The sequence below is a fragment of the Carcharhinus amblyrhynchos genome, chromosome 25 (assembly GCF_965287045.1).
Source record: "Carcharhinus amblyrhynchos chromosome 25, sCarAmb.v2.hapA, whole genome shotgun sequence".
Lineage (NCBI taxonomy): Eukaryota > Metazoa > Chordata > Chondrichthyes > Carcharhiniformes > Carcharhinidae > Carcharhinus > Carcharhinus amblyrhynchos.
In genome coordinates, this window is record NC_137348.1 from 3,737,084 (window position 1) to 3,759,341 (window position 22,258).

The 22,258-nt window shown below is 45.1% G+C and overlaps 1 protein-coding gene across 1 annotated transcript in view; it reads left to right on the forward strand.

Moving 5' to 3' along the window:
- zer1 (zyg-11 related, cell cycle regulator) overlaps window positions 1-14,445 on the forward strand; it is a 38,786-nt gene extending 24,341 nt beyond the window's left edge. The window contains exons 10-16 of the mRNA XM_080212068.1: window positions 196-237; window positions 2,039-2,158; window positions 5,073-5,188; window positions 6,061-6,249; window positions 6,458-6,555; window positions 9,156-9,258; window positions 10,437-14,445. Of these exons, the coding sequence (XP_080068194.1) occupies window positions 196-237; window positions 2,039-2,158; window positions 5,073-5,188; window positions 6,061-6,249; window positions 6,458-6,555; window positions 9,156-9,258; window positions 10,437-10,494 (726 nt within the window). The 3' untranslated portion in view covers window positions 10,495-14,445. The remainder of the gene's footprint in view (window positions 1-195; window positions 238-2,038; window positions 2,159-5,072; window positions 5,189-6,060; window positions 6,250-6,457; window positions 6,556-9,155; window positions 9,259-10,436) is intronic.
- The last annotated feature ends 7,813 nt before the right edge of the window (window positions 14,446-22,258 follow it).

Consider the following 22,258-nt stretch of genomic DNA (forward strand, 5'->3'; position numbering starts at 1 on the left):
TCAGCAGCAAATTGAGCAGTGATTGTACTGGACACTCCTTGTGGTCAGGTCTGCTGGAAGGTTGGGATTGGGGACACACGAGGTGTGTTTGACTGTAGAACATTTTCAACAATGTGTTTCTGAGCCCAAATGAGATGCATGTGTGTGGATGTTCTTTACAGAGACCATGCTGTTTTAATCTTTGTTTTCTTCCAGACAATGTTGAAGCTGATTCAGAAGAAATTGACAGACAAAGTGGTAAGTTTAAAGAGAAAAAGAACCTTCGTTTACAATGCCTTTCATGACCTCTGGATGTCTTAAACCACTTCATAATAATGACGGACTTATGAAATGTAATCACTGTTGTAATTTAAAAAATACTGACCCCAATCTGTGCACAGCAAGATCCCTCAAACATATTATTACCAGACAGTCTGTTTTATTGATGTCAGTTGAAGGGTAGCTAACCTGGGATTCTGCAGGCAGTGCCAGTATCTCACCCCACCCCACACAAAAAATAGCTTTTCTTCAGTTTAAAGTTTATTTGTTTGTGCCACAAGTAGGCTTACATCAACACTGCAATGAAGTTACTGTGAAAATCCCCTAGACGCTATGCTTCAACATCTATTCGGGTACACTGAGGGAGAATTTAACATGGCCAATGCACATAACCAGCACCCGGAGGAAACCCACATAGATACAGGGAGAACGTGCAGACACAGACGGAAATCCAAGCCAGGAATCAAACCCAGGTTCCTAGTGCTGTGCGGCAGCAATACTAATCACTGTGCCACTGTGCTGACCCGTGAGTTCAGAAATTATGTGTGGATGGGTTACCCAGTGATGCTTGTGTGTGTAAATGCACCATTGAACTCAGCTATAAGCCAGGCAGATCAGAAGGTCACAAGTTAATTCCTCAGATTGCATGGCACTAGCTGACCTGAGCCAGGTTCAGTAGTTCAAATAACACAGTTGACTTCCTAAAGCTGGTGGGAGCCAGTTGGAAAGTTTTCCAGTGTCACATTTGTAGGCAAAAATTGGATGATGACAAGTTAGGGTTCAGCTATTGGAATACTGTGCACAGTTCTGGTCATTCTATTACAGAAAGGATATTATTAAATTGAAAAGAGTGTAGAAAAGATTTACTAGGATGCTACCAGGACTCGATGGTTTGAGTTATAAGGAGAGGCTGGATAGACTAGAACTTTTTTCCCTGGAGCATTGGAGACTTAGGGATGATCTTATAAAGGTCTATAAAATAATGAGGGGCATAGATAAGGTAGATAGTCAACATCTTTTCCCAAAGTAGAGGAGTCTAAAACTAGAAGGCATAGGTTTAAGGTGAGAGAGGAGATACAAAAAGGTCCAAAGGGGCAATTTTTTCACACAGAAGGAGGTGAGCATCTGGTAGTAGTAGAGGTAGGTACAATTTTGTCTTTTAAAAAGCATTTAGATAGTTACAGGGGTAAGATGGGAATAGAGGGATATGGGCCAAATGCAGGCAATTGGGATTGGCTCAATGGTTAAAAAAAGGGCGACATGGACAGGTTGTATCAAAGAACCTGTTTCCATATTGTAAACCTCTATGACTCTGACACTATTACTTGCCCCACACAGTTGACACTGTCAAGGATCACATAGCAGTCACAGATGTGGGAGATGTTTGGAGACAAAATTATTGTCTGCACTAATTTATTCTGTGAATTTATTTTGTGTTTACTGAGCCAGGTACTCAAATCATAAGCAATTTGTTTGATTCTGTTCTGTCCAGCAGGTCTATTAGCATCTGTAAAGAGAGAAAGAGAGTTAAGATTTCATCTGTCGTTTTGATGAAAGGTCATCAGCCTGAAATGTTAACTTTTACTTCTCTCTCTGTAACTGCTGCCTGACTTGCAAACTGTTCCTAACATTCCCTGTTTATTGAAAATTCCACAGTATGTTGCTTTCATTACTGTCCAATGTTGGTCCATCTAACACATTGTTCAGAGTACCTGTGAGCTAGAGCTTGAGTGAGAAACCTTTCTCCCATAATCCCATGTCCCTTTCTTTTTCTGGACAGTGTGACCAGGTTATGGAGTTTTCATGGAGTGCGCTATGGAATATTACAGATGAAACTCCCGATAACTGTGAAATGTTCCTCAATTGCAATGGGATGAAGCTGTTCCTTGAGTGTTTGAATGTAAGTTTCTCCTTGGAGCATGTCATATAATCCCGTACAGAAGGATGCCATTCAGTCCATTGAGTCTGCACTGACTCAACAGCAGATCATCTTACACAGGCCCTATTCCCATAACCCAACCTATTTACCCTGTTAATTCCCCTAACCTACACATCTTTGGACTCTGGGAAGAAACCAGGGCACCCGGAGGGAGCCCATGCAGACACAGGGAGAATGTGTAAACTCTACACAATCACCTAAGGCTGGAATTAAACCCAGGTCCCTGGCGCTGTGAGGCAATAGTCCTTGCTACTGTGCTACCTCTACATTTACACATACAGCACACATGCATTCCCGCCATGGTAGCATCTCCCAGTGCTGACTTCCAGCAGCGTCTGTGCCAGAAATCAGTGGGGAGGCAGGGTAAGTATTCAAATCCATATTTTAATGTAATTTAAATGCTATTAGCTGGCCAAGGACTGAGGCCTTTGTGTCCACTAGCATCTCCCATTCGCCAGAGTGGTTCACTCCAGCAGGGATTACACTAGCCCTCCACTTCTGGAGAACTAATGGTTCAACCCCGCTGGAGTGAAGGGGGGACAGTTCAGGCCCCCCCAGAGGGTCAGACGTGCCACTGCCCAGGGTGCATTTTGGCACTACCCATCAGGTATGAGGTGGGGTCCTGGAGATCAGGGCAGGCCAGGAGGGGAGGTTCGGGGCTGGGCCTGGGAATGGTTGGGGGGCCAGGGAGCAGACAGCTGTCATTGTAGGGGTCACGGGGCTGGCCAGTGCGGGACAACTGCGCGTACACAATGATCTTGGCAGTGACAGATTGGTGCATGCACAATGGCCTGCTCAGCGCACTGATTTCAGCCTCTCCAGCGGGGATAGGCCCCACCACCTGAAATCTAATAATATTCACACTGGAGCCCTCTGTACAAAGTGTGGATGATTCTAGTCTGAACTCCCACTAAAAAAAACAGCACGCATTACTCCAGTTTTCACACCAATTTGACACTTAGAATTTTTGGGGGAGAATTCCACCCACACTATGCATTTACTGGAAAAAAAGATTTAATTGTTTCTCTGTGTTGTCTTGGCTGGTATCATAGTTTGTTGGATAGTCAGAGATGGTTTCTTCTATAATTCTCATTTACCCACAGGCTGTGAGAGTCTAGCTGTGAATAGTGGAGATTGTGACTGGCCCTGGGGCCCTATTGTGATTGGTGCAGGATGTGGGAGTAAGTTAGCATTTAGAACATAACATAAGAACATAAGAAATAGGAGCAGGAGTAGGCCATCCAGCCCTTCGAGCCTGCCCCGCCATTCAATAAGATCATGGCTGATCTGTTGTGTCTCAGTTCCACATTCCCACCCTCTCCCCATGACCCTTAATCCCCTCGCTTATCAAAAACCCATCAACCCGCGTCTTAAAAATATTTAGCGAGGCAGCCGCCACCACCTCAATGGGCAGAGAATTCCAGAGATTCACCACCCTTTGAGTGAAGAAGTTCCTCCTCAACTCCGTTCTAAACCGCCCCCTCTTTATCTTGAGGCTGTGCCCTCTAGTCCTACTGTCCTTTCTGAGCGGGAAGAGCCTCTCCACCTCTATCCTATCCACCCCATTCATCATCTTATATGTCTCAATGAGATCTCCCCTCATTCTTCTAAACTCTAACGAGTACAAGCCTAGTTTATTCAGCCTCTCCTCATAGCTCAACCCCCTCAACTCCGGTATCAGCCTAGTAAACCTCCTCTGCACTCCCTCCAAGGCCAGAATATCCTTGCGTAAGTACGGTGCCCAAAACTGCACACAGTACTCCAGCTGCGGCCTCACCAATGCCCTATACAGCTGCAGCAAGACCTCCCTACTTTTATATTCAATCCCCCTCGCTATGAAGGCCAGCATCCCATTAGCCTTCCTGACCACCTGCTGCACCTGCAGGCTGGGTTTTTGCGACTCATGCACAAGGACCCCAAGGTCCCTCTGCACCGTTGCCTGCTGCAGTTCTTCGCCCCGTAAGTAATAGTCCTTCCTACCATTATTCCTACCAAAGTGGACCACCTCACACTTGCCAACATTAAATTCCATTTGCCATTTCCTGGCCCATTCGCCCAGCCTATCTACATCCTTCTGCAGACTCTCCACACTCTCCGCGCAATTTGCCGTTCCACCAATCTTGGTGTCATCAGCAAATTTCGACACCATACGCTCGGTTCCCTCCTCCCTCTATATAAATGGTAAATAGCTGAGGCCCCAGCACCGACCCCTGGGGCACTCCACTAGTCACCAACCGCCAATCCGAATGGCACCCATTAACCCCCACTCTCTGTCTCCTATTTGACAACCAATCCTCTATCCACTCTAACACCCTACCCCCAACTCCATGCCCCTTTACCTTCTGCAATAACCTCTTGTGAGGTACCTTGTCAAACGCCTTCTGAAAATCAGGAAAGACCACATCCACCAGCTCTCCTCTATCCACCGCCCTAGACACATCCTCATAGAACTCCAATAAATTCGTCGGACACGACTTCCCCTTAACGAAACCGTGCTGCGTCTGCTCTATCAAGCAATTCCCCTCAAGATGCCTCACTATTTCCTCCTTGATGATGGATTCTAACATTTTACCTACAACAGACGTTAAACTAACCGGCCTATAATTCCCTGCCTTTTGCCTGGCACCCTTCTTAAACAATGGCGTAACATTAGCCGCTTTCCAATCTTCCGGCACTTCCCCGGAATCCAGCGATGTCTGGAAAATAACCACCAAGGCATCCACTATCACCTCAGCCATTTCTTTCAGAACCCTCAGATGCATTCCATCCGGTCCTGGGGACTTGTCCACAATCAGTCCTCCAGTCTGTCGATCCATACACTGTATCCTGTTTTTCTTCTCGCTCCTATCATTTCTTTATCCTCCCTTAATCCTAGGAGTTCCAAGGAAAGCAGGAATTACACAGGAACATGTTGGGACTGCTGGGAAATGTCGCTGAGGTTAAATATTTACGGCCACACCTGATGACCACACAATTCATCAGCGTCTTCAGGTCAGTGGTTTTATATCTGGACAACAGATTCTCTGTACGTGATATAAAAGTTTTTAAAATAATTTCCCCTTTCACCCCAAGCAGCCCCACATTCATAGAATCCCTACATTACAGAAAGAGGCCATTCAGCCCATCAAGTCTGCACTGACAACAATCCCATCCAAGCCCTATCCCCATTTCCCCACGTCATCCCCTGACACAAAGGGGAATCCCACCCAGACTTTTCCCCTTAACCCCAAGTTTTTATCCCACTAATAGCCCTAAGCTACACATCTTGGGACACTAAGGGGCAATTTAGCATGGCCAATCCACCTAACCTGCACACCTTTGGAGTGTAGGAGGAAACTGGAGCACGCGGAGGAAACCCATGCAGACACGGGGAGAACGTACAAACTCCACACAGACAGTGATCTGAGGCTGGAATTGAACTTGGGTCCCTGGCATTGTGAGGCAGCAGTGCTAACCGCTGTCCCACCGTGCTGCCATAGTTCCAATCACTGTTGATATGAGCCAAATTATCACCAAACTATTTCTTTTATTATATTTCATCCAATTATTCTCGCTGTGATCTCATTTTTCAGAGTGTTGTGGACTGATGAGTGTGGAAATCAGTTTCTTGTTTTCTAACCTGCCCTATCTGACTCCCGTTGCTGATTCCAGCAATTAATCCCACCAGTTGCCAGACGGGTTAGGTTTTCACTTGTTCTGCAACATTTTACTACATTACAAAATATACTGAAACTGCTGACCCTGCGTCTACAAAATCCAAAGCCTTATGGTCATGTCTTCCAGTCATAAGTGTCCACATTTACAATGGGAAGTCACCACCCTTGTTCTGACCACCAGCAATTAATTGCATGTTTCTCTTACAGCCGTCTCTTAGAAAGCAATGCAGATGGGATTGAGGTGTCATACAATGCCTGTGGAGTTCTGTCTCACATCATTTTCGATGGGGATGAGGCCTGGGCTATCGCAGAACCACGGCGGGCAGAAGTGATGGATCGAATGTGGCGAGCAATTTCCAGCTGGGATGAAAATTCCAGAAGAAACATTAATTACAGGTGAGGATGGAATTACTCTCATATGCAGAGTTTACCGGGTGTGGCAGGTTTGTTTTGGCCAGTAGCAGGAAGGTTTGGCCAGTGATGGGGCTTCCCAGCCAGCACCGGGGTGTATCACGGCCAGTGTCAGGTGTGTGTCTAGTGGCCAGAGAGAAGGTGAGCTGAGCAATGAGGACTGTTTGAGCTGAGGATTCCTTACTTTTTGCAGATCTTTTGAGCCAATCCTGCGTCTTCTCCCTCAGCGAGTGGCTCCAGTCAGCCAGCATTGGGCAACATGGGCACTGTTTAACCTGACATCTGTCTATCGTAAGTACTGAATAACAATGTACTTCTAAATCTGTAACATAGAGTGCACATTGTGCTTAGTAGAGGAAAGCTTCAGCAAGGAACATACAGGCCTGTCACAAGCCTTTGACTGTCTGAGTCCTATGGATAAGGAAGATCCCAGATACATTTCCTCTGTCTGGACTGAGTCTACTGTCTTTAGGCTTGGTTGTGATAAGGGGTGTATAATTGGCCTCAGTGCCTTTAGGCTTTGTAAGGGTGGAAAATAATTAGTTTTGATCCCCACCCTGACCCTGGTGGAACATTTTATTTCCAGATTTTCTTTCATGAAATGCAGATTCTCAAACTCTCTCATGGTGGGATTCAAACTTGCGTTTTCCACAATTCTATTCCATTGCTAGTGCAGGAATACAACTTCGAAGAACATTCCCCTCACCACCTTAACTCTCTCAAGCTCTGCAACCCTCTGAGATCTCTGAAAACCTCCACTCTTGCATCCCCAATTTCCATCCCTCCACCATTCCTGGCCAAGTCTTTAGCTGCCAGGGCCATAAGCTCTGGAATTCATTTCCTAACTATTCCTCTCTGTCTCCGCCTCCTCAGTTAATGCACTCCTGAGATTTAACCTGAAAAAGTGTGAGGTGATGTATTTTGGAAGGACTAACAAGGCAAGGGAACACACAATGAACAGTAGGAAGTACAGAGGACCAGAGGGACTTGGGGCTGGATGTCCATAAATCCCTGAAAGCAGCAGGACAGGTAGATAAGGTGGTTAAGAGCGTATATAGGATACTTGCCTTTATTGAACTCTTTCACACAGAGAGTGGGGAATGCCTGGAACGTGCTGCCGGAGGAGGTGGTGGAAGCAGATTCTGTAACAGTGTTCAGGAGGCATCTGGATAGATACATGAATAGGCAGCAAATAGAGGGATACGGACCACATAGAGGCAAGAAAATATTAGATTAGAGAGGCATCTATGTTGGCACAGACTTGGTTCTGTTCCTATGCTGCACTATTCTTTGTTCTTATTAGCTGAGGCATAGAATATAAGAGCAGGGAGGTTATGATAAAGTTGCATATAACACTTGTTAGGCCACAGCTAGAGTACAGTGTGCAGTTCTGATTGCCATGCTATGGGAAGGATGTGTTTGCACTTGAGGGAGTGCAGAGGAGATTCACCAGGATGGTGCCTGGGCTGGAGTGTTTCAGCTATGTAGAGAGGCTGGTTAGGCTGGGGTTGCTTTTCTTGGAGTAGAGGTTGAGGGGGTACCTGATTGAGGTGTACAGAATTATGAAGGACAGAGATAGGGAGTTGGAATATATATTTCCCCTTAGTAGAGGGGTCAGTAATCAGGGGGGTTTAGATTTAAGGTAAGGGGCAGCAGATTTGATGGAAATCATTTTTTCCCAGGGGTTGCTGGGAATCTGGAACTCGCTGCCTGAAAGGGTGGTAGAGGCAAGAACCCTCAAACATTGAAGAAGCATTCAGATGAGCACTTGAAATGCCTTAGCTTACAAGACTATGGATCAAGTACTGGAAAATGAGGTTAGAATAGATAGGTGCTTTGTGGTCAGTAAGGCACGATGGGCCAAAGAGCCTCTTTCAGTGCTGTAAACTCTGAGGCTATTGACAAAGTTTTTGCTCAGCTATCCAATATCTCTTTACAGGGCAATGTGTGAAATTTTGTCTGATTTATGCTCCTCTGAAGCAAGTTGGGATGTTTTACTATGTTAGAAGCACAAGATAAATGCAATTTGTTGATTAAGAATTAACCACGTAGTCAGTAGTCACATAAACCAGATCGGGTGGGGGTGGCAGAGATCCTACCCTGAGAGAGTAGAATGATGCAGCACAGAAGGAGGATAATCAGTCCCTGTGCTGGGATTAGTGACCTTGTTGGGTTTTCCTGATAATACTATGGCAGGATTTGAACTTGCAACCTTTGAATCACCAGCTCAGTACTATAACCACCAACACTAGAATACCCTACGCTGGGAAAATTCAGTCTACACTATGTCCAATCCTGACATAGACACGATGGACCAAATGACCACCTTTTGTGCCGTAAATTTTCTGTGTTCCTGTGTTATGTTCCTGTGAGAAAGGGGGCAAAAGATTAAATTTTTTTATTCATTCATGGGACATGGGCTTCACTGGCTGTCCAACACTTATTGCCCATCCCTAGAGAGTCAATCAGATTGCTGTGGCTCTGGAGTCACATGTAGGCCAGACCAGGTAAGGGCAGCAGATTTCCTTCCTGAAAGGACATTAGTGAACTAGATGGGTTTTTCTAACAATTGGCAATGATTTCATGGTCATCAGTAGGTTCTTAATTCCAGATACTTCTTATTGAATTCAAATTCCACCATCTGCCATGGTGGGATTAGAACCTGGGTCCCCCGAACATTAGCTGGGTTTCTGGATTAATAGTCTAGTGATGATACCACTAGACCATCGCTTCCCCTGTATTTCACCGTACAACACTCCCCGGTTTGCAGAAATGATTTGAAATTGCGATTGAGTGTAAAGTGTTGCATTGTAAAATTCAGCATTTTTTTAATTGTTGCCGCTGAGCTGAAGCACTTTGTGAACCTGCTGTTTAATGATTTAAATCCTTAGCTGAGAAATACTGCCCATTGCTGATAAAAGAGAATGGAATTGAACTGCTGAAGGGAGTGATCGAGAGTGACGCAGCTAGACCGGAGACCAAAGCAATGGCAAGGTACCTGAAGTACTCAAACTCCTGGTTGAGTATACATGTCCCATTCAGGAAGCTTTAAGCCAGAAGTCACAGGGCAGACATGGTACAGTCCAACCCTTTAACCACAGATTTCTAGGTTTCAATCAAAACCAGATTCATGATACAAATCTCTCCCTGAGATCCAATCTCAAATGAATTTTGAATCACAGTCAAATTCATTGTGAGGCGAACCTCCTAAAATTGCCCTGAAATCACCAGTTTAATCTACACTAAAATCTAGTTGAAGTTGCATCTATGGGGCTGGAGCAGCCTCCCAATCCCTGGAAATCCCCTCCTTGAAACCCAAAAAACTCAGTGTTAAGTTGTGATGAATATTTCTTCCTTACCATAGAATCCCTACAGTGCAGAAGGGGGCCATTCAGACCGTCAACTCTGCACTGACCATAATCCCACCCAGGCCCTATTCTCTTGGTCTCACAAATTTAACCTGCCAATCCCCCTAACACTAGAGTCAATTTAGCATGGCCAGTCAACTTAACTTGCACATCTTTGGACTGTGGGAGGAAAGGAGCACCTGGAGGAAACATGGGGAGAATGTGCAGACTCCGCACAGATAGTGAACCGAGGCTGGAATTGAACCCAGGTCCCTGGCATTGTGAGACAGCAGTGCTAAACCACTGTGCTGCCACCAGGCTTATCCTGTTGAATTTCCTGAGCATGCAAGTTTGGAAAAGGGATGTTCCTATTTCTGATTTCCCATCAGCGGATGGAAAATTCCAAACCAGAAACTGCGATCTGTGGATATCATTAGCTTGCGATATTTGCAGGTTAATTGGGGGAGAGGGGGGGAATAGCCATTCAGCCCTGATAATAAAAGTGGGATATGCCTGGATTAGATAACTGGTAAGAGAAATGTAAATGTTGCCCATCCACTGGGGAGAGCATTTCTGAGCTTGAGTCAGCATGAATACATTGCAACCCTTTTGTTGTGTTGACCTGGGATTTGCAGTCTCTGTTTACAATAAGTGAAGGGCGACTAAAACTCTTTTTTGATGAGCAGCAACTTTCAAATGTGTTTGCCAAGTATTATTCAGACTATTATAGAAACTACAGAACAAAAGAGGTGCTCATGTACAATTGAGGCTGTTCACTAAACTGTTTGAAGCCACTCATTATTCTTCTGTTTCTCCATTTGACAGCCAGGTCATCAGTTTCTGCGAGGTCTTTAGAGAGGAACGGATGGACACCTCCACATAAAGGCTGAGGATGAGCTGTCACCTACCCTCACTACTTCCTGACATGTGTGGCATCTGTGTAAATAATGAGGAACCCTCTGTCCTGCTACACAACAATGCATTAGATGCATCGTATGGAGGAGCCTCTGTGCGTGACACACTGTTTCAAGATGACACACAGGGGAAACATTTGGTGTTGCACAAGAAAATGTTAATTCACGTCATTTTTACTGAATGAGGCATTAGCGTTTTCTCTCTCTTGTTCTTTTCTCCTCTCCCTCCTCACTTTCTTTACCCTCCGTCATATTTCCCTTATCTCCATACTTTCTCAATCTCTTTCTTTCTCACTTTTCCCCTTCATGTTTTATTCATCACTCTCTGTGGTATTCTTGCCACCTCTGTTTCTCTCTTTCCATTCTATCTCCCTTTCATTTGCCCTTTATTTTCATTACTATCCCTCTGTAAATTGTGCTTCCATGGTTTGTCTTGAATTTTTTTGATTGTGAAACCCCTTGGGCTGTGCCAGTTACTCAAATGTCAATGGTATAAACTTTTAGGAGAAAGACAAACAGAATAATTAATAAATGATTTGTTGTTGAGGCACTTGTTACTGTACACATGTTAAGAGTGGGAATGGGGTAGATTATTCAGTTCCAGCTATGGTAATAGGCCCAGCATGTGCAGAACAATTGAATAGAGAGTTTTTATCCAATTCTCTGGAAAAGGTTTGTGATGCACGATGTTAATTACGCACCAACATCTCATTGAGAGCACTCCAGCTATAAATCAATCTGTAAAATTAATTCAATATATTTGATTTCAGAAATAATACATTGGCATGGCCCCAAAACAGCTGAGTAATTCCACAGAGAAATTGCAGTGCCATCCAGACACTGTTAAGCTGACTGCTGTGCATGAGCATTCAGTGTGCTGGGGTTGTTACAGCAGTGTACAAGTAACTATCAATGACTTGGTTTAGACTGATGCTTTACTGACGATTGCCACATTCTGCCAAGATTAGTTCATTGATCCCTCCTTGGGAGATGTTTATTTCTACCTTTGTGTTTTTTGTCTGTCCCCAACCATCCATCCTCCCTTTCCCCTCCCCCTTTCCCACTCCACAGGTTCTCTAACCACTGCCATCCCTCAATCTTTTCACTATCTTCTTGATCTTATTTGATCAGTCAGTGAGGTCCACTCTCAGTATTGCTTGTGTCTCCTTCCTTTGCCAGAACAGGTCCCACAGGTATGTTTCTGTGGCTTCGCAACTCACAGCACCAGAGATCCGGGTTCAATTCCATCCTTGGATGACTGTCTGTGTGGAGTGTTTGTATGGGTTTCCTCCGGGTGCTACGGTTTCCTCCCACAGTGCAAAGATATGTAGGTTAGGTTGATTGGCCATGCTAAATTGCCCCTTAGTGTCAGGACGATTGGCAAGGTAAAGGTGTGAGGTTACGGGGATAGGATGTAGGTGGGATTGTTGTTGGTGCAGGCTCGATAGGCTGAATTTTTGATTTAATTTGATTATTGTCACATGTATTTGTGTGAAAAATATTGTTTCTTGCGCACTGTACAGACAAAGAATACCGCTCATAGAGAAAGGAGAGAGTGCAGAATGTAGTGTTGAAGTCATAGCTAGGGTGACATGGCTCTTTCTGCACTGTGGGGATTCACGGAACTACAGCTTCTGGGTTTTGCTGAGTTTCTGTACAGCAGAGACACAGAGCCAGTGCTCTTCCTGTTAATCCATGTCCATACCAAGCAGACACCAGCCTTAAAACAAGTTTGCTAATACCACTCATTCAGCATCTAATCACTGGACCAACTCTATCTTTGTGTCACTCAGTGACCTGCTAATTATCTAAGGCTTGCTCTATTTCTGCACAACACACTGAGAAGGCTAGTGTCAACATGGAACAAATGAACTGCTATAGTGTGAGGATCCTTTTGTAACTAGGCCGTAAACTACTTGCAGCCTTCAGAGTAAGCGGGGGAAAGTGTCCCAGTGTTGGAAGCCTGAATCCATAAGTCACATTCCACTCTGGAGGCTGTTGGCAGCATTGCGCCATACGTTAATAGAGAGTCCCCAGACACCTTTATTTAAAGCTGGCGGCACGGTAGCACAGTGGTTAGCACTGCTGCTTCACAGCTCCAGGGACCTGGGTTCAATTCCCGGCTTGGGTCACTGTCTGTGTGAAGTTTGCACATTCTCCTTGTGTCTGCGTGGGTTTCCTCTGGGTGCTCCGGTTTCCTCCCACAGTCCAAAGATGTGCGGGTTAGGTTGATTGGCCATACTAAATTGACCATAGATGCATAGGTTGGAGGATTAGTGGGTAACGTGTGTACGGATATGGGGGTAGGGCCTGGGGGGAATTGCGGTTGATGGGCCAAATGGCCTCTTTCTGTACTGTAGGGTTTCTATGACTCTAAAGCCAGAGTCTCACTGGCCAGGGTGGAGATGGGGAAGTCCTACTCAATTTCCAGCTGCCAAAATAACTCATCCAATACGCTCTGATAATATGGCCCTGTGTCTCAGTAAAATTGTTGACACGGTGCAACAGGGTATCTGACCAGTAGAAAGCCCTGTAAAAGCTACCCACCCTTGTGGGACTTCCTTTGTTGTTGCAATACAAGTTCCTCCTTTCTTAAAAGGCGAGGAAAGGACATGAGTATAAAATGGAGCAGAATGCCTCAATATTGAAGTCAGTGGGGAATTGTGCTGTAGAGCAAGCAGTGTATAGTGTGAGCAGTGAGAGCACAAGAATGGAGGTGTCAGATGCCACAGTTCAGAGGTGCTGCATCTCTCTTTTTATTCATTAATGGGATGTGGGCATCGCTGGCCAGGCGTGCATTTATCACCCATGCCTAATTGACTTTGAGCAGGTAGTGGTGAGCTGCTTTCTTGAGCCACTGCAGTCCATATGTTGTCCGTACACCCACAGTGCTGTTAGGGAGGAAGTTCCAGGATTTTGGCCCAGCGACAGTGAAGAAACAGTGATATGTTTCCAAGTCAGCATGAGTGGCTTGCAGGGGAGCTTCCAGATGGTGGTGTTCCCATGTATCTGCTATCCTTGTAGTGGTTGTGGGTTTGGAAGATGCTGTCTAAGGAGTGTTCGTGAATTTCTGCAGTGTAATCTTGTAGCTGATTCACACTGCTGCAGCTGTGCATGGGTGGGGGAGGGAGTAAATACTTGTGGAAGGGGGACCAGTCAAGATGACTGCTTTGTCCTGGATGGTGCCAAACTTGTTGAGTGTTGTTGAAGCTGCACTGTTCTGCAGGTTCTGACTCTTGCTGGACAGACACACAGGAACCTCAGCCCCAGAGTACTGAACCTACCCAGCGCCCAATCCTTAACCTAGGCACCTGGTGTGTGTAGGATATTGAAAGCCACACAGCTCAATTGACCTCATCCAGTTCACATGCTAAAGCTTTTTAATGATTTATACGCAGGGACCATGGCTCGATTCCCACTTTGCTGCCATTGCTCACACCCTTTTGCTCCTCCTCTCCTTGCCCCCTCTTTCCACCTCCTCTCCTTTGCCCCTTCTCCTCTGTCTCCTCTGTGTTCTTTCCTGTCCTCTCTTTGCCCAAACACACTTAAATGAATTGCAGACCCTAGCTGAAACCATCAAACCAGGGAATGAGCTGTGGATACTCTTGGCGATGTAGCTGAACACATGTCGAAGAAATTCCACAGATCAACTTAACAACTGCAGGAAGTGCTCTAACCAAGGCATTTCTGAGCTGCTGGAGGAGATATTACCTAAAGAATAGGTTACATTCTAAGGATGCAAGTATGTTAACACTTTATGTAATTTTTTATGCATCTAGCCAAAGAGCAAAGGATGTGAGACAACATATCATGCAAGAATCCCAACCTTGTGTCTTTATAAATATCAAATGGATGTAGAGACAGAAGGACGGTGTCCAAAGGTTTGAGTTGTGGAGTAAATACAAAATGTTTTACATTTCTTTGTCCTGAAGTTAGGTGTGATATGCAGTTGTGAATCATGGGGATGTTTGACACAAGATACATTTGAGCCCTCAGACTCTAAAGCTCTGCTCCCTCCTCCAGTACAAACAGGGGCCACAAAGAAATCTTCAAAGTTATGTGTTATACCGCCCAGTGCAGCCTCTCCAGCACTGGGGTTTTCTCCTAAACTTACTTCACAAATGGGCAACAACATTAATCAGGCTTCAACAAAAAAATCTTAGAGCCTTAAAAATCAAAAAGAAGCTTTTAGAATCATAGAAGCCCTCCAATGCTGAAGGAGGCCATTTGGCCCATTGAACCTGCACCAATAACAATCCTACCTAGGACCTTTCCCTTTAACCGCATGTATTTACCTTGCTAATCCCCCTAACCTACACATCTTGGGACACTAAGGAGCAATTTAGTATTGCCAATCAACCTAACCTGCACATCGTTGGACTGTGGGAGGAAACCCACACAGACACAGGGAGAATGTGCAAACTCCATACAGACAGTGACCAGAGGCCAGAATTGAACCCGGGTCCCCTGGTGTTGTGAGGCAGCAGTGCTAACCATTGTGCCGCCCAGTATTGATTAAATAAAAGCCAAACATTTGACAAGGATTTTTGGAATGATAAAATTGAGGGAGTGTTGGAATCTCTGTGACAGCGCTCAGCATCAGAGTTTATCAGAAAATAGAAACCTCCCCCCTTCCTCTATCGGCTAAATGAGAGGTGAGGCGAGTAAGTAGGCCACATGAGTGACCCTCCTCCTCGATTGGCCACAACTTTGAAATCGGGCTTGTTCACCATGACCCTATGAATAAGATTAAATATGTTTAATCCATGCCAAATATTTCATAACTTTTAGAAAATGCTTAATCATTCATTTTTAATAGACCTGTCATCAACTTCATGGTAAAAACAAAAGAAATATTTTTGTCTGATTGGACATATGGCTTTCAAAGTCAATCTTGTGTGCAGTCAGCAAGTACCTCATTTCACTACCCATACTTTCGGTGCAAATCATTTCAATTGTATCAGTAGGAAAAGCAGCTACACGGATGGAAATCAGCAGAATGTGGTTACTCTACACTTGGGCAACAGTCAACAAAATGTCTCATGGGCCTCATTCAGAACCCAGATTGCCCACTTCTAAGCTAAATCAACACAGGATTGAGATTGAAGCCTGGGTCACATTCCCGTGTGTATCCATCTCTTCACCTTATGTGTGTGTGTGTGTGTGTTTCTTGGAATGCAGACAACACAGTAAGAAGTCTCACAACACCAGGTTAGAGTCCAGCCAGTTTATTTGATGGTAATCTCACAAGCTTTTGGAAACGGTGTTCCTTTGTCAGGTGCGTGGAAGGTTTCCGAAAGCTTGTGAGATTACTATCAAATAAAGTGGACTCTAATCTGGTGTTGTGAGACTTCTTACTGTGTTTACCCCAGTCCAGCGCCGGCATCTCCACATCATGCAGGCATCAGCCAGAATACACAGGCGCTTGTGAGTCTTAATGGTTAAGTGGAAATAAGAGCTGTTCCAGTTCCTGTACATCGTGGGGGGCCTCCTCATTTCATCTCATACTGCATGCTGGTGGGGGTGGAGGGGGCAGGAGTCACTGGCAGACTGTGTGGGTTTCAGATAACAAAACCACAGGTAATTATGCAGTGTGTGGGTTGCAACACATCCAATGCCACACAGGAATCAGTTACAAATCTAAAAGCAGAAACAGCTGGAAATATTCAGCAAATCCAGCATTTTCTGTATATTTCAGATTTCCAGCATGTGTAGTGTTTTGGATCTTATTCAGAATTTAACTTCTATTCCTTCCCCCCTTCCCAAACACACACATAATTTATTTTCTCCCCCCAACAGGTTACTCTCTGACCCATTTGGTCACCTGTATCCAAGCACCTCCATTCCCTCCACCCACTTCACAACAGTCCTCTGCTCTTTCATCATCACCTGATGCCCATCACTGGGAAGCATTTAGTCTGGACTGTTCCTTCATCTGCACAGAATAAAACCCACTACAGAAATCTAGTGGTACTCGAAGCAAAACAGTGGCCATTGACCTCAGCCTTGCAGTTCAGTCTGTGTGTCAACCTGTCTGTCCTCTTCATTCGAGTGCCCTGATGAGATAATTATCGCAGATCGCACAGTCAGCAAGACAGTTGCAGTTGGCCTTGACCAGAAAAGCAAGACTGCATCTGGTCTTTCAAATTACAGAACTTGAGGGATGAAGAGTGAGATTTGGGATGGTTTCAAAATAGAATGCTGGAAATCCAAAATGAAATCACAGATGCTTGCAGATCCTTATAGAGAAGAGGCAGGTTTTCAAGGAACCTATTTGGAACAGGATTCAACAACCCTGAACTATTAAGTCCCCTTTTACTCTTCAGACGCTGAATCTGTGTTTCCAGTTTGAGGAGAGGGGTCTCTAACTTGAGTGTACACTGAGCATATGCTGTTGGTAAATGAGTCATAGATGTTGGCTGGTGTATTCTGCAGTATCAATTCCGTTTACGATGTATCTTCAGGCTACCTATTGCGTTACCTCCTTCTTGATTTTTTTGTTTGAGTTGATTGTATTTAATCTGTGTCTTTTTGGAAAGTGTGTGTGAAACTTGAATGAAGGACAGGGTGATGGTTTTTACTATACCAAACATTAGCTCAATTGAATTCTGAGCTCAAATAGTCTCTACTCTCACTCCATGTAAATTACCTTTCCACACACAGATACATCCATATAGCAGATGGACACAACTGAAAAAAAAACATGAGACGAGGCAGAATTAAACTTTGGTTGTTTTGAAAGCTCTTGACTTGCTGGCATTTGTTGTGTGAAGGAAAAAGAAAATCTTGGTAGTTTTACATCATTCAAAAGGATGTTGGAACTTCACCCTGTGTCGGTGTTGAGTTTCCTCTGGGTCAGCTATTTGACTGAGTAGAGGCATCAAGTGAGGGCTCAAGTGGGAAGCAGCCTTTCACCTCCAGAGTCAGAAGTCATGGGTTCAAACCACGATTCCAGAGATTTGAGCACATAATCCAGGCTGACACTTCCAGTGCATTATTGCTGCAGGGGTACCAACTTTCAGATGAGACATGGAACTGAGTCCCTGTCTGCTCCCTCAGGTGCACATAAAAATTCCCCATGGTACAATTTCTAAATAGATTTGATTTGATTTATTATTGTCACATGTATTAACATACAGTGAAAAGTATTGTTTCTTGCACACTGTATAGACAAAGCATACTGTTCATAGGGAAGGAAACGAGAGAGTGCAGAATGTAGTATTACAGTTATAGCTAGGGTATAGAGAAAGATCAACTTAACATAAGGTAGGTCCATTCAAAAATCTGATGGCAGCAGGTTCTTGAGTCGGTTGGTATGTAACCTCAGATTTTTGTATCTTTTTCCCGATGAAAGAAGGTGGAAGAAAGAATGTCCGGGGTGCTTGGAACCCTTGATGATGCTGGCTGCTTTTCTAAGGCAGCGGGAAGTGTAGATAGAGTCAATGGATGGGAGGATGGTTTGAATGATGGACTGGGCTTCTTTCACAACCCTTTGTAGTTCCTTGCAGTCTTGGGCAGAGCAGGAGCCCATACCAAGCTGTGATACAACCAGAAAGAATGTTTTCTATGGTGCATCTGTAAAAGTTGGTAAGAGCCGTAGCGGACATGCCAAATTTCCTTAGTCTTCTGAGAAAGTAGAGGCGTTGGTGGGCTTTCTTAACTGTAGTGTCGACATGGTTGTTGGTGATCTGGACACCTAAAAACTTGAAGCTCTCGAAAATTTCTACTTTTTCCCCATTGATGTAGACAGGGGTGTGCTCTTCATTATGCTTCTTGAGTCTGCACTGACAACAATCCCACCCAGGCTCTATCCCTGTAATCCCACATATTTACCCTGTTAGTCCCCCTAAACACTAAGAGACAACTTAACATGGCCAATCAACCTAACCTGCACATCTTTGGAGTGTGGGAGGAAACTAGAGCACCCAGAGGAAACCCACGCAGACATGGGGAGAATGTGCAAACCACACAGTCACCTGAAGCCGGAATTGAAACTGGATCCCTGGCATTGAGAGGCAGCAGTACTAACCACTGTGCCACCATGCCGCCCACTGGCATCTTTCCATGCTGCTTTCTCCTAGACTCTCTGATCACATGAATATATGTCACTTGCTGCTATGTCATCAAACTATTACAGTCAACCTTTTCTGAGATTTAACCAAAAAGCCTGATTGTTGGATGTGAAAAGTCACAAGCTGAATGGCTACAACACTGGCATTTACCCAGCAAAGTGGAGAATTACCCAGGTACGTCCTGTACACAAGAAACAGGACAAATCCAATCCGGCCAATTACTGCCCCATCAGTCTACTCTTGATCAGCAGTAAAGTGATGGAAAGTGTCACCAACAGCGCTATCAAGCAGCACTTACTCAGCAATAACCTGCTCACTGACGCTCAGTTTGGGTCACTCAGCTCTTGATCTCATTACAGCCTTGGTTCAAACATGGACAAAAGGGCTAAACTCCAGAGGTGAGGTGAGAATGACAGCCCTTGACATCAAGGCAAGTGTTTGATTGAGATGTAGCATCAAGGAGCCCCCGCAAAACTAGAGTCAGTGGGAATCGGGGGAAAAGCTCTTCGCTGGTTGGAGTCATACTTGGCACAAAGGGAGGTGGTTGTGGGGTTAGAGGTCAATCATCTCAGCTCCAGGGCATCCCTATAGGAACTCCTCAGGGTAGTGTCCTGGGCCCAACCATCTTTTGATGCTTCGCCAATGACCATCCTTCCATCATAAGGTCAGAAGTGGGGATGTTTGCAGACCACTGCATAATATTCAGCACCACTACTGGATCAGTCCATGTCCAAATGCAGCAAGACTTGGAGAATATCCAGGCTTGGGCTGACAAGTTGCAAATAACATTCGTGCCACACAAGCAAACCACCACCTGGAGGTTCTCTTTCAAGTCACTCACCATCCTGACTTGGAAATATATCTCCGTTCCTTCACTGTCACCTAGTTTTGATAGGGTTGACATGGAGATGATGTTTCCGTTTTGGACTAGGTCCAAAACTGGGGGTCATAAATGTAAGATGATCACTAGTAAATCCAATGAGGAATTCAGAAGAAATCTCTTTACCTGATGAGTAATTAGAATGTAGAACTCATTCCCACAGGGAGTAGTTAAGGTGAGCAGCATAAGTATATTTAAGCCGAACCTTAAGTAAATATATGAGAAAGGAATATAAAGATATGCTGATAGGTTAAGATGATGAGGGGTAAAGTTTATTTATTAGTGTTGCAAGTAGGCTTACATTAACAATGCAATGAAGTTACTGTGAAAATCCCCTAGTCGCCCCACTCCAGTGCCTGTTCGGATACACTGAGGGAGAATTTAGCATGGCCAATGCACCTAACCAGCAAATCTTTTGGGCTGTGGGAGTAAACCAGAGTATCCAGAGGAAATCCACGCAGACATGGGGAGAACATGCAGACACTGCACAGTGACCCAAGCCAGGAATCGAACCCGGGTCCCGTGAGGCAGCAATGTTAACCACTGTGTTTGTGCTGCCCACTGGCATGGGCAAATTGGATGAAGTGGCCTGTTTCTGTGCTGTAAACTCTGTAAGGGAATTAAGGGATATTTGGCAAAGGCGGAGTTAAGATACAGGTCAGCTATAATCTAATAGAATAGTGTAACAGGCTAGAAGGGCTGAATGGTCTCTTCTTTTTCCTATGATACCCTCAATAACCTGCTCACTATCCAGACTTGCAAAGGGAATTGTGGAAAAAAATAATATAAGTAACATAAGAAATAGGAGCAGGAGTAGGCCATCTGGCCCTTCGAGCCTGCCCTGCCATTCAATAAGATCATGGCTGATCTGTCGTGGCTCAGTTCCACTTTCCCGCCCTCTCCCCATAACCTTTAATCCCCTCGCTTATCAAAAACCCATCAACCCGCGTCTTAAAAATATTTAGCGAGGCAGCCTCCACCACTTCAACAGGCAGAGAATTCCAGAGATTCACCACCCTTTGAGTGAAGAAGTTCCTCCTCAACTCCGTTCTAAACCGCCCCCCCTTTATCTTGAGGCTGTGCCCCCTAGTCCTACTGTCCTTTCTGAGCGGGAAGAGTCTCTCCACCTCTATCCTATCCATCCCATTCATCATCTTATATGTCTCAATGAGATCTCCCCTCATTCTTCTAAACTCTAACGAGTACAAGCCTAGTTTATTCAGCCTCTCCTCATAGCTCAACCCCCTCAACTCCGGCATCAGCCTAGTAAACCTCCTCTGCACTCCCTCCAAGGCCAAAATGTCCTTGTGTAAGTACGGTGCCCAAAACTGCACACAGTACTCCAGCTGCGGCCTCACCAATGCCCTATACAGCTGCAGCAAGACCTCCCTACTTTTATATTCAATCCCCCTCGCTATGAAGGCCAGCATCCCATTTGCCTTCCTGACCACCTGCTGCACCTGCAAGCTGGGTTTTTGTGACTCATGCACAAGGACCCCGAGGTCCCTCTGCACCGTCGCCTGCTGCAATTTTTCGCCACGTAAGTAATAATCCTTCCTACCATTATTCCTACCAAAGTGGACCACCTCACACTTGCCAACATTAAATTCCATTTGCCACTTCCTGGCCCATTCGCCCAGCCTTTCTAGATCCATCTGCAGACTCTCCACACCCTCCGCGCAATTTGCTGTTCCACCAATCTTGGTGTCATCAGCAAATTTCGACACCCTGCACTCGGTTCCCTCCTCCAGATCATCTATATAAATGGTAAATAGCTGAGGCCCCAGCACCGACCCCTGGGGCACTCCACTAGTCACCAACCACCAATCCGAATAGCACCCATTAACCCCCACTCTCTGCCTCCTATTTGACAACCAATCCTCTATCCACGCTAACACCCTACCCCCAACTCCATGTCCCCTGACTTTCTGCAATAACCTCTTGTGAGGTACCTTGTCAAACGCCTTCTGAAAATCAAGAAAGACCACATCCACCGGCTCTCCTCTATCCACTGCCCTAGACACATCCTCATAGAACTCCAGTAAATTTGTCAGACACGACTTCCCTTTAATGAATAGAAAAGAATGTAAGAATGTGAAGAGAGCAACCCTTCCTGAGAAGGTGTGATTGGTTAAACTACTCTTCCAGCGTAGAAACAAGCCATTCCGCCAAACTGGTTCACGCTGCAGGTTATTCTCCACATGGTCTTCCACACACATTATTTCATCTGACCCTGTCACCATTCATTTCTGTTCCTTTCTCCCTCGTGGGCTTATCTTGTTTCTGGTAAACGTTTCTCTTCACTTCAATCAATGCAAGTGGTAAATGAAGTCATCGAATCCCTACAGTGCACAAGGAGGCCATTCAGCCCATCAAGCCTGCACTGACAATCCCTGTATTCCCATATATTTACCCTGTTAATCCCCCTGACACTAATGGACAATTTATCATGGCCAATCCAGCTAACCCACACATCTTCGGATTATCTGGTTGGAGTTTTATCGGCACGCCCACCCCAATAATTCCGGGGTCAGGTGAGGCTCAGAGAGTAGCATCTTCCGTTGGCCTTGGGTGGGATCGTACGAACCTCGAGCAGATGTGCCGTCTATCTTTGGTCATCTATACCCATCCTACCTATTAGCTGTGAATCTGTGTTTTGCCGCTGAGCTCAGTCCCTTGATAAAGTGTCGATTAACAAAATTCTTATAGCCTGGGTTCTCAGTTAAGTTTTTATTATCAATCCAAATTGCAACAAAAACATTTCAATCCAGTTTAGTTGAA